General features: G+C 28.8%; 1 protein-coding gene across 1 annotated transcript; it reads right to left on the bottom strand.

Annotated features, from left to right (window-relative positions):
• Positions 1 to 374: 374 nt before the first annotated feature.
• Positions 375 to 7,767, bottom strand: LOC112688318 (telomere length regulation protein TEL2 homolog). Its single transcript, XM_025561463.1, has 12 exons — positions 6,834 to 7,767; positions 6,657 to 6,736; positions 5,869 to 5,990; positions 4,974 to 5,116; positions 4,786 to 4,916; positions 4,614 to 4,722; positions 3,992 to 4,336; positions 3,818 to 3,897; positions 3,625 to 3,738; positions 957 to 3,448; positions 660 to 757; positions 375 to 467 (listed from the first exon to the last, which is right to left on the bottom strand). The coding sequence occupies exons 1-11, from the start codon at positions 6,863 to 6,865 to the stop codon at positions 740 to 742; spliced, it is 3,666 nt and encodes a 1,221-aa protein (XP_025417248.1). The 5' UTR covers positions 6,866 to 7,767; the 3' UTR covers positions 375 to 467; positions 660 to 739.
• Positions 7,768 to 14,148: the final 6,381 nt, after the last annotated feature.

Below are 14,148 nucleotides of genomic sequence, written 5' to 3' on the forward strand. Positions count from 1 at the left end.
TCCCTAAGTTTTAAAATAATTTCTTGCACATTAATTAATATTTTAAATTTATATGTTCTCATAATAAAAATATCACTTGAAGCTAGCAGAGAATGTTTGTTGAGTAGGCATTAGTACTTCATTGGAGTCAAAAAAAGCATTTTGTTTACCACCTAAAATTAATATTAAAATAAATAAATAAAACATCATAGTATTGAAAGACTTATTTATCAACTTCCTGTATATAATTGATTTTTACTGAGTAATAAATATAATAATTTAAGCGGCATTGTAACTTAATATTTAATAATATTCTAGGTACCAAATGTTATAAAAAAAACTAATTCATTTTATTTACCGAGAGTATTGTTGTTATTAGCCATTTGGTTCATAGGTATTGAAATAGAATTTGGCGATTTACTACCAGGTGATAATAGATTATCCAAGTCTATATTTAGATCCTTCACTCCACTCCATGTACTGCCCAACTACAAAACAAACATTATGCTACATAAATAATATCATAAATTAATTTAGGTAGCTCAAATTTACATTAGTGTACCAGTATCATATTTACAAATAATCTATAAATGTAAGAAATACTACAAGCAATTGTGTAACCATTTTCACAAGTGTTTTATAAAAATATTTTTGATAAATATAATATTAAACTAAATTACCTGTATTTTATTTAAGTTTCCAGGTGATTTGTTGTCTGTATTACTATTCTGAGCAAATGATACCGGTTGAATCATTTGATTCAATGGCAAAGAAGACCCTGTAAATTGTAAAGGTCTAGTTTATAAATAAAAATGATGAATATAACAAAGGACTAAGACTCAATAAATAATGCAAAATGAAATACAAAAAAATGTATTAATTTTTAATTATCAATAAACAGCAGTACATTTTTAAAATGGTAAAACAATTAGCATAAAGTTGAAATATTATTTTTATAACATAATTTGTTCACTAACAACATTTTTATAAAGGAGAAGAACTTGCATGGCAAATTTTCTCGCTTCCTGATTTACTTCATTATCGACTTTATTCATTATTCCTTCAGATGTAACAATATTTTCCAACCACATAATAAATTCTTCTAATAAATTTCCCAAGTCAACTATTCTTGATTTTGGTACGGATAACAAAACAGCAGCAACACAACCCATAACAGCCATTCTTATTTTAACATCATAATGAAATCTTAATGACCAAGTCCATTCTAAGAGCTCTACAGCCATACGGGTCGCATGCATAGAATTTACAGCACAACACAATATTATTGATAAAGAATTCAATAAATGCACACCAAGAATATTCAACTGCTCACTATGGTCCATTTTTGGGTTAACAATAGGATTTATTAAATTCCCCCGAATAAGAGGGAAGAAAAATGCATCAGCTACTGATACAAATCTATTACTTTGATATTTAATAGGTGTTCTGGGATTGGAAATTATTCTTGTCTTATGCTGAATTCTTTTTTTGATAATATCTTCCCAGTATTTTGTATGACTATTTTCTACAATTTGTTCTTTTTGTTTTTCTTCAGTTTTTTTAAAGCCAGATAACTCTTGAGCTGAGTTAGTTAGAACTTTTAATATCAATATACGATGGGAAACAGCATATCTACCAATAGATTCATAAAAAAGATTACAAAGGTATTTTGAACAATCGTAAGGATAGACAGTTACAACAGCAACAGCAGATTGAAATCTTAAAATTTCAAAATTTTCTATATAAAACCGTTGTTCTATACTCATTAATAATGTTAATAACTCAATGGCAAAAGAAGGATCATCATTAGATAACTGTGATTTAATAAGACTTTCAGACACTTCTAAGCTACCACACCACACCTTAAAATCTTTTTGCTCGTTTAAACCATCAATAAGATCACGAATGTATTTGGGTCTACTTTTTAAATCTATCTCAACATCATTTGATAAGTCATAAGGCTCAAACTCATCATCATCACTATCTAGACTATTATCAAGTGAATTGTTTATATTATTTACTTTTATACTATGGAATGTACTAATTACATTAGAATTTTCTATTTTGTTGACATTTGATTCTTGGAAAAAATTATTTAACATTTTAAAAGCATTATTAAACATCAAATCATTACTACATTTAAAATGTTTTAATTCATTTAATGTTTTTATTATCAATTGTGATTCTTCTTGTAATCCATCATACTCAAATTTTAAGCTAGGAGTATCTTTTTCATTGGATTTCATACAACCAATAACAATTTCTGCTAACACCATTCCTATGGTTCGTACTTTTTCTTCTGAACTCCCAAGATGAACAGGAACACCTTCAAAGAGTTTAATTTCCAGATTTCTTTTATAATCTTCATCCAACGTAATATTTGCTAAACATATTGAACCAACAACAATAAGTTTAGATAAATAATAATGTTGTTCAAATGGTGTATGAATCAATGCACTTTTATCACCCCAAATTTCAACAAGTTCTAAGATTAAAGAGCTTAATATATTTGTATTAGACTTTTGTTGAACTAAGTACAAATAATTCATCAGATTTACTACTATATTATCATCTTCGTGATAAAAAAGAAATATCATTTTTTTGCACAAAGTGTAATTCCAGTTAGGTACATCAATAATTGCATTTTCAATGATATTATGAATTGAAACAGTTGTTGATAATTTACGACAAAACAAGTAACCAAGTCTATCAATTGCTCTTCTATCAACTTCTGAGAAAATACTTCTAATAACTACAGCATAGTTATTGTCCAAGCACCAGCATTCTAAAATATTCCAAGTAGTATGAAAGTCGTTTTGAAGAAAAGAAGCAATAGTTTTCCCAAGAATTATTGAAATTGGCTTTGTATTAGGTTTCTTTTTTTCCAAAGTATAAAATTGGCTCAATTGGTCAATGACATATAATATATTATTCATTATTCTATTTGAAAACTCTACAGGAATAAATAATTTAGGTAAATTCTTTCCAACTTTGTTGGCCAGTCTATTTGGTAATGATAATAAAAAATCAATAATAATTGTAAAACGACTGTGATTTGAGTTTAGAGTTTCAGTAATAATTGAAGATTTAATTAAATCACTTATTAAAATTTTGCTGATTAATTCAATAGCACAATCAGTTTTATAGGATAATGAATTTAATGCAATATAATTCCATAAAATATGTAATGATATGTCAAGCATTTCTAGTGTACCACCATCCGGGGCAAATATCTTTGAAATTAAATCAATATAATTGATAAAATTTGTATGTTCTAAAATACTTTCTAGTACTTGGCTATATATTTTGATAACTTGAGAATAATTTGGATAACAATCAAGTCCTGTAAATTTTTGAGGAGTCATTGGGCCTGGTAAATATTCAATAAATTCTTCTAAAACTTTTATTATATTTGAATCTGATTGTTGGTGAATAGATTCTAGAAGTTTCTTCAATATTGTTCCAGTTGCTGAAAATGTATAATAAAAAAAATTGTTTTCTAACCTTAACTGTATAATTAATACAAGAAACCAACTTCTACTAAGATTAAAAGAAATGCAAATACACAATTACCATAAATAGTATTGATCAAAATATCTAGAACTATCTGTACTATTTATCGATAATAGATATTAGATAAATTACCTGTATTATCTAAAGTGTCAAAATTCATATCTAACAAATTACGACTTGTTCCATTTGTAGATGATTGTGGTAACGACGTTAGGAGATCAGTATTTGAAATTAATTTTTGGTTAGCTGTGTTACAAAAGTTAAATTAATAACTTAATAGAAATTTAATATTTTTGTAATAATTTAGTAGAAAGTGACAACTTACATAAACTTGCAATATTGCTGTTTAAAGTGGTTGACCGAGTAAATGCTGAACTAAAATCAGCAAATTCATCATTATTAGTACTAAAATAAAACAAAATAATCAAGTAATTAATTTAAGTAGAATAGTATACATAATACTGTAAAATTAAATCACACACAATAAATATTTAATTACCTTAAGTTATTTAATGCAGTACCAGTACTAGGAGCAGTACTGAATGCTGCATTAAAATCTCCAAAATCATTTGATTGCTTATTGCTGTTATCTACAATATTTAACAAATCTACAGAGTTCAGCTCAGTTTCTATTGGGCTAGTGGTAGCTACTGGAGATTTGATTTCAGTTTGTATTTTGCCGTAATGTGCTGCTGCACCCAAATCAATACGTTTAATAGGTGTTCTATGTTTTGACGGGCTTTGAATTTTAGTAGGGGACATACTACGATCTTTATATGCTTCAACAGAAGGTTTTTGTGGCAAATCAAGTTCTGGTTCAGAATCCACTACATCATTTTCATCACTATAAATGCATTAAATAATAAATTAATCACACAAATATTTATTTTTTACAAAATTAAACAAAAAAAAAAAAAAATGTTTTAAATAAATAGACACATGTATTTTAAAATGTTAGGCTTTGTTTTAAATAGATTTTACTTTAAGTAATTCAATAATTTATAGTTGATGTGCATGATTAGGCTTTTACATAATTTAAGGACAAAGGAACTTAGGTGAAACATTTAAAAAAAAAATAAATCAGATGTATTCTTTATTTTGTATTTAACCATAATTTATACCTGTTATTAGGGGATTCTTCAAACCCTAGAGTGCTACTACTTTTTTTGTCACTAAATTCATTGTTACTGTCTTTTTTCCATCTTGGTACTTCATCCCATTTTTCAGTTCCTAACAACAACAAAAACCACCATAATTAATATTAATAACAAACTAACATACATTATACATTACCTGATCCTTTGTAACCCATGGCTTCACTGGACAATCCAATATATTTATCTTTGTTTTTTTTAGCTTTTTTTCTCTCTTCGCGCAACTTATCATCATCTTGTATGAAATCAATAAGCTCTCTTACTTTATGCCTAAAAAAAATGAATTAATTTTAATATTGTTGAGATAACATATTGTGACAATAATACCTTATGTTAATTCCTTGGTCTTTACCAAATTCATCAACAAATGAATAATTTTCTAATCCTCTTAAATCATAAATATGTTCACGTGCTGATGTAACAACTCTTTCAGATCCATTTTTTACCAAATAATTTAATAACAATAAACTCTAAAAATAAATATATTATAAAATTTTAAGTATTTCATAAAAAAACATCATCAAACATGAATTTAAAATTTAAATGTTTAATATTTATTATACATAATAATTAAACAATATAATAAATAAAGGGTATAAAATATGAATTATAAAGAGTATTTCAATTATTAATAAGTAATAACTAAACAATTATATGTTAACATATTTATATAAATATAGATACAGATAAGTTTTAATCTTATTGTTTATTAGTGCTTATTAATTTTAATTCATTTAAGTAAATTAAACATTAAAAATATAGTCAAACTTAAAAGCAAATATGATGAATTGAATATTAAAATAACATCAATTGTTAATACAATTTAGTAGATATTAAATTAGATTTAGCAGTCAGTAGTAAGCTAATTTATATTCGTATTCTATCAAAAGTTTATTATATGAAACTAAATAGATACATATAAGAAAGATAAAAAATAAAATATTTTCCTATAAACCAATGGTTCCCTAACTGTAAGGTGTGCCTCCCTAAGAGGCACAAAGCAAATATTTATATTGTATATTACACTATTATATATTTATTTTTAGATTGATAGTAATTTGCTTTAATTAAAACAATAAAAAAATGTTCTTTTATTTATTCATGGGAGGGGCGATTCAATTTTTTTTGTAATGGGAATATGTGAACCAAAAAAGTTTGGAAACCGCTGTTATACACTGTTTGATTATATTTGTTTACATTATTATATACAGCTAACACTTACTTTGTAAGTCCTTCGCCAGTTTTTCTTATTTTCGTGTAACATTCGCTTCCACAACATTCCCATAACTTCAGGGAAGTGTTCAAACATGAATGTTGCTTGAGCTACTTCTTGCATTAAATTACCTGTAAATTATAAAATATAAACAAGTATAAGTATAGTACAAATACAAGGAAAAATTAAACAAAGTAGTACTCTTAATATTTCATAGAATAATGAACAAATACTGTAATATAAACTACTAGGAAATTACACAATAAATTTAAAACCCAATTAAAATGCTCTTTGAAATGCAACTATTAATTAATGTTTAAGGACGTATTAAATATCTACAAAATATAACCTAGCACAAATCCTTATAAAAATAATTCCAAAATAAATTAGTACCAGCTAAGTGCTTGTTGTATGAAAGTATAAATAAATATATATATTTCAATGGAAATCAATCAAACTTTGCTTACTATCAATAAATGCTTTTACATTTTTTACATTTTCATAATAAAAAAAAAAAAAAACATTGTAAATTAGTAAGTAGGTATCAAAATGATAAAAAGTGATTGTTGACCTCCTAGTTCCAAGAAATTAAAACGTTTATATATATTATTATTTACTTTAAAATCCAAGAAAATAACATTATAAATTGTTATCAAGTGAACAATAAACAACAAGAAGATAAATATTATTAATAAATAAGTTGAGCAGACAAATGAGAAAAAATACGGTGGATAGAACGGCTGAAGTAGACAAAATAAATATCGAAGTTTGATCAGAAATTAAAGTATACACATTACCTGTGGGTCCCCAAGCTTCATCGTTGGTCGCCTCTCTGACTTTGGCTTCAATTTCTGTGTAATTTAGGACTACGTTCGTCCTAAACACGAAACGCAGACAATAGGTTAAAAAATAATGAAAGAATAAATCGGATCGAGATACCAATGACTACCGTCGGGGCACGGTGAGATACTTACACTTTATCGGCCAGTTCTCGTACTTTCCACATATTGCCAGTGACGATGGATGCACAAGATTCCGGAGAATTGACGACGGCCACCGCCTTTTTGGCTGGCGCGCGTTCGCGGGTAAAGAACGAGAAGGCGCGAACGAGAAATCACAAGCGCGAAAACTCGTCGTCGATCAACACATCACTACAAGCCGTGCTTGTGGGGGAGGGAAGGGTGGTGGAGAACGACGAAACGTTGAACGGTACGCGAAGGTGTTTCGACGGTGTTTGGCAGCGGAGGCGGCGGCGGGGAGTGCGTCGTCGTGTCGCACGATACGAATACTTTTACCAGTAAAGTCAACGGGCCAGATGCGAAACGGATTGCGATAGGGCCGGTGCCATTTACCGTTGGTCTCGGCGGGGCGCAAGGGCACAAAGGTGCGTTGAGTGATCGACGTCTACCGGACTTGGAATTCGTGGTTGCGCACGTAGACGACGTCGGCGACGGTGAACAGAAGTGTCGCGAGATGGTCGGACGCGGTTGCAACAATGACGTTCGGTGGCCGTACACGTTATCGCGGTTATCTCGCGTTCGACACCTCGTCGTCACCTACACACACACAACGCGCGAAATTGTTATTATCTACAAAAACGTACAACTGTTGTGGATCGCAAGTGTGTGTGCGTGCGCCGCGTTGTTGTCGTAGCGCGTGACGCCGCCGCCGCCGCTCGACGGCGCCACAGCTGTAGGCGCCCGACCCCGGTTTCCGAACGCGTATTCGAAATTGTTTTTATTACATATTTTTTTTTTTTTTATTGTTTCTGAAAGATAACACTTAAGAATTCCGCGAACGGCTTAGAGACGTGACGTGTCGTGAGTGGAAATCGCTTAATATGATATGTACTCGACGCGCGGTGCCACTCCGAAACCGACGTCGAATCCGATGGGCCACTAAAGGGGATGTCGTCACGGTTCAACTGCCCGCGTAACTTGTTGGACGTCGTCGTTATTCGCTGCGGGACCTAAACACACCATCCCTTACCGCTGATTTAATGGTACACAATTCCCATGTCGGAATCGATGTTGCATACATCGAATAATTATACGTTCTGTTATAGTTTTCACAATTCTTCGTAAACCAAACGAATTATTATAGATACAATAATAATATTATAGATACAATAATAAATTAATTCGTTGCTGTATTTTCCGTAAACTGAATTTTTATCCTAATCCGGAGGTACAACTTTTTTGGACCTATTATCCTTAGCGGACGGATCTTTAATGGTCCAACGTGTATATTCGATAAAACCAAGGCCTATTATACACGACTGGTAGGAGAAACGAGTGGTAGGTAACGTGAAGTAAACCAGACGACTTTCACGCGCCATACGTGTGATATTTTTTTGTAACGATTTTATATCGTTTTTATTGCATAAAGTGAGCAGGTTATTGAGTATTGAAGTAGTCATAAATTCACTCCGCGTTTAGTAAGCCGTGAAACAGCGAAATTTCAGTATACTTTTCCAATACTTCCAATTTTCTTTCGACTGAAAATAAATCTGGTTGAACTTGACGGTCAAACTAAGAAGTTCGACACTTATTTACTCATTTTTTTAAAAAAAAAACTAAACCCATATATATTTACATATATGTATATATATACTAATATGACTAATATATAGCTTATATCTGATGTGTTTTTATCACACAATACATCTACAGTTCCATTACACATATCGCATGTTATATATCAGTGCCGTTCCTAGGTTCTGCGAGGCCCTGGGCATCATTAGAATTCGAGGTCCTACAATATTATATCGAAATCTATAGATACATCAGAATAGCAGTCCTCAATCCATATATCTATAATCTATTTATACATGGTATGTTGTATATATATATATATATTATTGAATAAACGCGAAGCCCTTGGAGGCACAAGGCCCTGGGCGAGTGCCCCGTTTGCCCTGCCCTCGGAACGGCACTGTTATATGTAATATAGAATATAGAGTATTGATCAAACGTAGTTTCGTCACAGATTTCAAACGCGAAATGATGGCGTGTAAGAGAACAAAAATCAGTAATATGTATTATACGGGAAAACAATTCTTCGCTGATTTGGACTAACTCCCTTCCTAATAGAACCAAAATTAAAAGTTCACGACTTATTGAACCTTAAAAAGTTTTTTACGTGAACAAATTATTTTTTTTATTTCTTATATTTATTTTTTATTGATTTATACTAAATTGTAGAGAAAAATCAGATATCACACATGTACTTTAAAAGACCCCAATATTAGTATTTGTGCCTTGGTGGTGAAGGTTATCGCGAGTTGGTCTAATTGTCTTTGTAGTTTTTTTTTTTTTTTTTGTTAATAAAGCGGTTGCGCAAATAAACTCTCTAAAATCTCACACATCATACGTTATATCGCCTTGCTATGTATTTTTCCTATTATCCTACATATTTATAAAAAAAAAAAAAAAAAAAAAAAAAGGTCTTTTCAGAAATAACAATAATAACATAACAGTATGGTATACATCATAATACGTATGATTATAAGTCAAGTGGCGTTTGTACAAAAACCCACGCGGCGATATATTTTTCGGCAGTATTTACAACAATAAACATTTTTATATTATATCTTAGATATAAAATATTATGTTATATATGTATGTTAGGTACATTTCATAAACGTATGAAATAATAATGAAAGGTCACCACCACTGTCTCGCCGCATTAGCCCGGAACGGTCGTACAATAACCTCCGGCACTTGTTCACAATGAAATACTTAATGTATATATTATATATTTAAGTACGTCATGTGCTTCGGTGACACATGGTACCTATATATTCTGCATATTTTGCCTATTAGTATTGTAACGATCGTAATTGCCAATTGGGACGACACGCATTGGTAGTTAAAACTATAATTCGCAATAAAATTGTTCTCAGCGAAATACTGAAATGTTTATTATTTGCTTTAATTTCTTAAATATACACTATTAAATTATAATAATAATATATTTATTCATTAGTAAAGAAATCATGTGATGGTGTAAGACTATAATTAATAATTGATGAAAGTACATACAAATACATAAATCATAAAGAGTGTATAAAATATGTCCAATTTTCAAATGTAATTTGAAGAGTAATAGTTTCATGCTAATGATTTATGTTTATCGTATATACATTTAAGAAAAACTAAGTTAAATGATTTAATTTAAACAACATAATTGTTAGAACCTTATACACAAGTGAAAAATTGTAAGTAATATAATAACTAATGGTTATCTATATGTAATTATTTTATTGAAGACTGAGTGATGTTTTTTGGAACATTAATGAGTACCTATTATTATATTAAAACATTTTTAATCATAATAATTGTGAATAAAGTGTTTTTCCTTTCTTATAAATAATAAAAATATTTTTTAAATTTAAGTCTAATTAATTTTATTTTTTTTTCTCTAAAACTAAATTGTTATCTACTATTGTTTTATTTCTTTAGAGGCCAGTGACTTGTCTGACATAATTGTATTAGGCAGAATAAGCATACATTTATAAAACATTTTTTTTTATTCTGAACTCAGAGTAAATCATGTAACTTGATAAGTTTAATCAACTTTTGTGCTGTAAAAATTATATTATAATATAATTTTTAAGATAATTAGATTTTGAAAGATTCAGATTATAGGTACTGTTTATCTCATATCCAGTAAATCTGCAACCTAAGTTCTATTTACTATATTTTTTAGGTAGAGAATTTGACCCAGATGTTGTTAAAGATAGATTATTTTCGGGTTTTTTTCTTAATTAGATATGTGTATAACTCCTAACCCGAATAAAAAATGTAATTAAATATACTATAGTTTGATATAAATTTTACAAAAATAACTATTTTATATGAAATAATTATCCTTGTAATGCAGTCAATTTGAAAAAATATAATAAATGTTGATTATTTAATATACAATTATATATATTTGATTAATTATCATTACAGTTCTGCGTATAGATAGTCATCAATGATAAGTTTTATTGGTATTTTTTGTTATACAAATATAACAAACCATTAGTACGCATTGTAGTAATGCGAAATTATACAATTAAATGTTTGATAAAGCTTCTAATTCTGGAGATATTTCTTGAGATGTAGAAATGCAAATTATAAACATAAAATAGATCGTAAGAATGTCACTGAATTTATTCACGATTAATTTAAATTCTTATTGTATGTTTGGCAGCACTAATAGAACCTGCTCATAATACGAATATATTAAGATGGGTTTTAACATTATTATTATTATTATTATTATTATTTTGATCACATATTATTTCAATAGTTAAAAATAATTCTCCCGATATGACGACGTTTGTTGATATGTTCAAGGCATATTATTTAATGGCTTATGGCTTTTATTATACATATATATTTTATTTAAAGAACATCAGTCTAATATTGGTTCTATGTTCTGGGACTTAAGGGCCTCAATTACAAACTGTCTGGGGGTGCCCGGGCACACCCGGCACCCCCCGTGCGCATGCCTATGTACATGCCACACTCAGTGGTGTGATTATGGTAGGAAGAGAGTAAGGGTAATGTAGGATCGAGATAGGGGCGTATTTAGACTTACTTCTAGGGGGGACGGCGACTCAAATTTTTTCTTAAATTTAGGTTCAAAATTTACAAGTAAAATTGTTGGTAATATTTATATCAGGTGAATCCTTAATATTTGTGGTTTTTTTTTTTTTTTTTTTAATCTAATGCCGGATCCACTTAGAATGGTCTTTCGTGTAGTTCTTTTTTAACACCTATCTGTGTTTTGAAAGTTTCGCTTGTGTTTTATCTAATTTTTCACTAAGTATAGACTGGGTCTTCAATCAAAATAATATATATTATTTATCGTTATGAGACATATAAACGATATAAGCAATTGAGTGTTTAATGCTATAAATAATTTATAATTTAAACGTTATTCAATTTAAGCGTTTAAACGTTTAAAAAATTTTCCGTTTACCGTTATTGACAATTAAAACGTTATGAAAAATTTAGTGTTTTGCGTTATTTAAATTAGTGTAAAATTTGAAACGTTTTCAAATGTAGTAATACTAAAAAATAAATTATAATTTTTGTTTCTTAATAAAATACCCATTATTTATATAAAAATTGTCTTAGTATAAAAATTCTCGGGGGAGGGGGCGATTGCCCCCATCCCTCCCAAATACGCCACTGGATCGAGACATTTGCTCCCATTGTTATATTTTTGAGCTGTAGGTTTATATGATCATGCCTTTTGAAAGGCAAAAATAAAGATATTATATTTTTTAAATTTAAAGTAGAATAATATTCAGTATTTTTTAAAACACTCTAAAAATTCTCATTTTGTCTATGATTTAATTTTAAAGCAATTAATGCTAATAATTTTCATAGATTATTTTATAAATACTAAAAAAATCTATTTCTCCAAAACGTTACATTATTAGACTTAAAAAGTTCTAGGATGTTTAAATAAAATAAAATAAATTAAAGAATTTAATTTATTTTGAGAATTATATTGATTTTTACTAAATAAATATGCATTTGACATTATTATTCTCTAATATATTGGACAAATACCAAATATTGTATTGTCAAAATATGATTAATATCTATAAATAGAGACGTAAATCATACATTTTTTATTTATTTCATTGTTGGTGTCGTACAATTAATTATCTTAGTGTATCAGCATAAAATAGACATAGACATTGTTTTATTATTCTTTGATTTTATAACCATAGTCTGTGGTATAATCATAAAGTAATATACTTACACTATTGATATAATGTAAACTACGTATATTATATTTTATAGTGTAAGTTCATAGTCGACTTATAGTTCCCTTTATCGTACAGAATATTTTTATCATTCCTACAGTCATCGATGTCGTATGAGACCCACATACAGCCCCGTATATAAGGGGGGACGGGTAGGCACATGCCTGGGGGCATGGGCGCCCGCTGGAAATTTATCAGGGAGGGGCATAATGAAATTAAACACCAAAAAATGTGTGCTTAAAAAAGTTTATTCCTTGCAAACTACAAAATGTGTTAAAATTATATGAAATCAAACACCAAAAAGTACATTAAAAATATATTCCTTATAAATTAAAAAATGTATTAGAATTATTTGCTATTTATTCGTTATTAAATAAAAACTGTAGTCTTCGTGGTTGTTCTATTGCAAATCTTATTATTAACTGTACATTGAATTTTTCTTTTCTTATATCAACTCTTTCGCGATGGACACTTAACATACATAGGCTATTTAATCGGTCTTCACCCATCGTAGACCGAAGCCAAGTCTTAACTCTTCGTAAAGTGCTAAATGACTTTTCGGCTGCACAATTTGTAGCTGGCAAAGATTGAAAAATTTCTAATGCAATTATAATGTCAGGGAAATATATTTTGCTATGTTCTAGTAAATCTATTAAATCCATATTTTTGCAGTGTTTTTTTGCCATATGCTATACCAATTTTCTCTTTCAGCTAACAAATTTTCAATTTTATAGAAATTATAAATATTAATTATGCTTTCAATGTAATCTTGTTTTTTCATTTTTGTAAATAATGCTGAATAAATGTGTTGTAGTGAAAAAGCAACACTATTACTTTTTTCAAATCTTTCTTTAAGACACTGAATTATTGAATCTAGATAAGGTAGAAAAATTAATACCTATTCGATAATAGTCTTTGGGAAATTCATAAGAATAATTGTTTCTGTGCGATTGTTTTCCAGTTATTCTGGGACAAGTAATAGTGAATTCAAAATTATCTGCTATAAATTTGGCATCAGTAAATAATAAATCAAAGATTTCACTTGCATTTGTTCTATTTTCTTCTAACATTTTTAACAATTCTTCTACAGGTTCCCGAACTTATAAAGCTCCATTGATACACTTTGTAAAATATTTGTAACCAGTTATAAGATAGCACTGTATTTTGCAATTATTTTCATACTAATTATAAATGAAAAATTCGAGGTTGAGGAGTAAAAATATAGTGTACGTTGTCTTGTATTCAAATTTATAAAATAAATAAATAGATAAAAATCGAAATTTTACAGATTTATATTGATAACAAATTTTATATTAAGTATGATTAAAGATATATCTTTAATCGTGAAATTAAGTATTAATTAAGTTTATCCATAGAAAAAAAACTGTACAATCATCATTACTAACTGAATTTAATACAGCAATTTAAAATATTGAATAATCGGGTTGATACACTAAATAAAATAAAAACATCTAATATATACTTCTACGAATATAATTGGGACTTCATACTCCTAA

Source organism: Sipha flava, unplaced genomic scaffold (genome assembly GCF_003268045.1).
Source record: "Sipha flava isolate LNK unplaced genomic scaffold, YSA_version1 38_pilon_pilon, whole genome shotgun sequence".
Classification (NCBI taxonomy): domain Eukaryota; kingdom Metazoa; phylum Arthropoda; class Insecta; order Hemiptera; family Aphididae; genus Sipha; species Sipha flava.